The sequence below is a fragment of the Mustelus asterias genome, unplaced genomic scaffold (assembly GCF_964213995.1).
Source record: "Mustelus asterias unplaced genomic scaffold, sMusAst1.hap1.1 HAP1_SCAFFOLD_1228, whole genome shotgun sequence".
NCBI classification, from domain to species: domain Eukaryota; kingdom Metazoa; phylum Chordata; class Chondrichthyes; order Carcharhiniformes; family Triakidae; genus Mustelus; species Mustelus asterias.
The window spans coordinates 101429-105953 of NW_027591173.1; the positions used below are offsets into that span (position 1 = coordinate 101429).

At 41.3% G+C, this 4525-nt stretch overlaps 1 protein-coding gene across 1 annotated transcript; it reads right to left on the bottom strand.

Moving 5' to 3' along the window:
* Positions 1 to 317: 317 nt before the first annotated feature.
* On the bottom strand, positions 318 to 2441 carry LOC144488035 (putative G-protein coupled receptor 139; the record flags this gene model as incomplete). Its single annotated transcript, XM_078206056.1, has 2 exons — positions 318 to 1225; positions 2371 to 2441. Coding segments are annotated over 2 exons (979 nt in total), but the record flags the coding sequence as incomplete, so codon positions are not given.
* Between the last annotated feature and the right edge of the window lie 2084 nt (positions 2442 to 4525).

Consider the following 4525-nt stretch of genomic DNA (forward strand, 5'->3'; position numbering starts at 1 on the left):
AATGTCAGTACTGATTGGAGGAGCCGAGTGGCTTCTCTTCTCCCGATTCTTATTTTCTTAAGAGGAAATCTCTAAGGAAGGATGAAGACAGAATGGAAGGGACAGGTTACGTTAGCCTGGTGATCAGAAAGCAGCTGCCTTCTTTATATGTGATACAACTTTCTTCAATTGCCACCTCAGTGGAATAAAAGGGAAACTCGTGGTAGTTTTCTTACAGAGCTGCCGAAGACCAATTTCACCTCACAAGTCAAGGCGAAAAATTCTGTGATGAAAATATACATTTCGATTTGTAATTTAAACCAAACCTTTTGGATTTTCTACTTTACTATGCTTACAACGAGACTGCCAATATATTTTGCTGCATGTTTCAATTCTCCTCGGAATTTCCTCTGCGTCACTGCATAAATACACGTGTTAGTGCAACAGCTCAGCAGCTGCAGCATGTTTCCACTTTCTTGGCGAATGAATTTTGGGTCATTGAAATTGGATCCTCCGAAATATGCTTCATTTGTAATTTTCACATAGAGGAAATCCACAACGTATGTCATCCACAACAGAATGAAACTTCCCGAGATGGCGAAGAGTAAAACAACAGATTTCTTCCTGTTCTTCATTTCTGGATCACTCTGATTATCTGCACTGCTGTGAGCCCGGAGTCGACGGCGGGATCTACTGGCCGCCAGGATGTGTCTGACGGTCAGTGCATTAAACAACAAAATCAGAAGGAATGGCAGAATGGGATTTAATATACGTGCAAACCAATCATAGGCTGTCCATGAGAAGGAAGTGTAGAAAGCTGACTTTATATTACAAAACCATGGCACATTGTTCATTATATAGAGCGGTTCATACATAAAATACCAGGGAATGCTTTTTAAACAACTCAGCAAACAGACCATTCCAATCACCACAGCTGCTGTTTTCTCGGTGCAATAGTTTGCTTGTAGTGTCTGGCAGCAAATTGCTACATAACGATCAAAGGTGAAAACGACGGTTAACCAGACAGAACTCTCCGTGGCTGCATAGATTATCACAGTACTCAGAGTACAGGCTGGAGTCAACGACATAAAACTTACTGGAAAATAAATGCCAATAATCCGGTTGAATATCACAGCGGTGACAACGACAAGGAGATCCGTCACTGCCATGGAAACCAGATATCGAGTGATGCATTTGGAGAGACCACACCTTCCTCGGGAGAGGATCACAATCGCCATCAAGTTAACTGAGAGCAAAAGCAAAATTAAAGTTGTAAATTTATTCAACAAATTCCAAGCACACGCATGGGTGCTGCGGGGTTTTTTGTGACACTTTTGCTGGTTTATCTTCGTTATGGAAGACAGCTATTCTTGGCTTTTCAAGGTTAATTATATTTCAAAAAGAGCTACAAGGGCAGACTCCATTTATGTCGCAAATTTAACGCAAAGGGTGTCTCAAGTCGCTTCACAGGAAAGCAATGCAGCAAAATTTGACACCTAATAACATGAGGCGATATTAAGTTAAATGCTGAATAACTTGACAATGAGATACACTTAAGGAAACTATATAATGAGCACAGTGAGGAAGAATGGCAATGGCAGCAATTGCAATGTTTGGGACCGAAAGGCTGTAGATCTCCGGGTTGCATGTAAAATTCGGCATTCAAGCTTTGGACCATGTAACAGATAAGCAGAATATCCTGTAAATACGCTTGACATATTAGTTACACCTGTGTGGTTAAAATGTATAATGTGATAAGGATTTGGTTTGGCTTGTTAGGATTCCACGGGAATATATTCAGTAAGTATGATGTGTCAAATTAACACAATTTAAGGAGCATCAGATGTGTTTTAATCAGAAATCCCGCTTGCTGGGAAAATACATTTCCAATCTGTTGAGCAATGACACTAATTGTTCCGTAATGAGAAGTGAAAAAAAGGATATATATTGTCTGGAGTTTCGAAGAGTAAAGGCGATCTTGTTGAAACAAACAAACTTCTCGAAAGGCTTGACAGAGTGAATACTGGAAGGTTGTGCCCGCTGATTTTGGAATCATGCCCAAAGATTGTATTGCTGGAAATGTTTTCTCACGTTTCCCCCTGTAGCTGAATGCCCAGGAACTATAGGTTACAAAGATATGAAAAATCTTGCCTCGGTATATGCATGCTGGCAAGAACAGCCACAGAGTATTGAATGTGTCAGAGACTTAATGAGTAAGGCTTACGTTTAAGTAAAATACATATTTCAGTGATGAAAAGACAGGCTACCACTGAGCAATAATGTTTTAGAAGAAACCTGGAAACAATTATGTCATGTTCTTTATTACCATAATGAGCGCTAACTTCATAAATTAATGATGCGTCAAGTTAATGATTTAGTACCACGACTTACCTGGAACTCCAATGGCAGCAAGAATTGGATAGTAAATGGCATAAACTACACCAGATATTCGCCCGTGCATTCTGTATGAGAAAAGATGACAGTTAAACACAAAGATTCTCTGTTACAAAGTCACAGGCACCCACATTAATACTGTTGGAAATCTACAGGGACGCAATTACTTTCCAACATTATTTACACTTACTTGAACAAACAGATTCAGCACTCATTTTCCATGTTCATTCTGGGAGGGGTTAGCATATTGCGATATTCCAGGGAGGGGACGATCTAGTCTTTATGTCTCCTGCCGCCTGGGTAATTTTGAGTTGAATTACTTAATACTTGGGCAAAAGTAACGGATGCTTATCATGTGAAATGTTCATTATAATGATACAGCTAAAAAATATTACAGCCACGAGGCAGCAGGCAGCATAGCTCAGTGACATTAGAACAGATGAAAATCGGAATGATAGTAAGATTTAAAAAACTACTGAAGCTGGAATCTGGAACAAAAACAGAAAATGCTGAAAAATCCCAGCAGGTCTGACAGCATCTGTGGAGCGAAGCGGTCTGACAAAGGGTCATTCAGACTCGAAACGTTGGTTCTATTTTCTCTCTGCAGATGCTGTCAGACCTGCTGGGATTTTCCAGCATTTTCTGTTTTTGTATCGAATTGACAGTGACAGTCACATGCTATCGAATGGCCTCATATAACAGAAGTAGGAGTCCCATGCAACATATAAGTTCCTCACAAAATGTAAGTCATTCCCAGACAGTACAAACGATGCCGACAGACTCCACCGACCATCACGTCACAATAGCATGCATTCTCACAAACACATTCACACAGCACCGGAAACATCATGAAACTGCCCAATGCCACCACGTGGGAGCTGTCAAAAAATCCGACAGAAGAACATATGGAAATTAATAGATATGTTGATAACAATCCCAGCCCTCTTGACTATTCCAGTCGTTTCTTTCCATGTTTATTTTTCTCTGGACCCCATTTCTATTGTGCTAGCTAGATTCTCCTTGTTTTTTGGTGGTTCTAAAGCTCTGGTTATTTATTTCGTAGTCGTTATGTCATTCATGAATTCACTAGGCTCTCTCTATAATATTGCTTCATCATGGTCCCCTGTTTGATTAGGATACAGGGATAAACAAAATCGAAATCGTCTCTCCCGTCGCGGTATTACGTTACATAATAGCATGCACCCCTCAGAAAGCATTCATTTTGCTTTGCATGTCGATTGTTTGAAATCAGTTTTAATGGACCCAAACATTCATTCCCTCCACCACCAATGCAGCCGTCTGCATTACATACACGATGCACTGCAGGAACTCACCAAGCCTCGTTAAGCGGTACATTTCAAGCACACAACAGCTGAAACCGAGGAGGACACATCGGAACACTATCACTTTCCAGACTTGGAAATGTACTCGATTCCTTCACTGTCCCCTGGAAAATATTCTGGAATTCCCTCCCTAGCAGCGCTGTGGGTTTACGTACACCGCAGCGACTGCAACCTTTCAAGAAGGCGGTTCACCACCACGTTATCAAGGGCAATTAGAGATTGGTAATGTCTACTGGAATAGGCCCGTGAGCCTCACATCTGTCGTGGGTAAGTTGTTGGAAGGTATTTTGAGAGACAGAATCCACAGGAATTTAGAGACGCAATGACTGATTAGGGAGAGTCAGCATGACTTTGTGAGGGGAAAATCATGTCTCATAAATTTGATTGAGTTTTTTGAAGAGGTAACCAAGAAGGTAGATGAGGGCAGTGCAGTCGACGTTGTCTACACGGACTTCAGCAAGGCCTTTCACAAAGTACCGCATGGTCGGTTGTTGCATGAGGTTAAATCTCACGGGATCCAGGGTGAGGTATCTAAATGGATACAAAATTGACTTCTTGATGGAAGCCAGAGGTTGGTTGTAGAGGGTTGTTTTTCAAACTGGAGGCCTGTGACCAGCAGTGTGCCTCAGGGATCAGTGCTGGGTCCACTGTTATTTGTCATTTATATTAATGATTTGGATGAGAATATAGGAGGCATGGTTACTAAGTTTGCAGATGACAGTAAGATTGGTGGCATAGTGGACAGTGAAGAAAGTTATCTTCAATTGCAACGGGATCTTGATTGGGCCACTGGGCTGCCGAATGGCAGA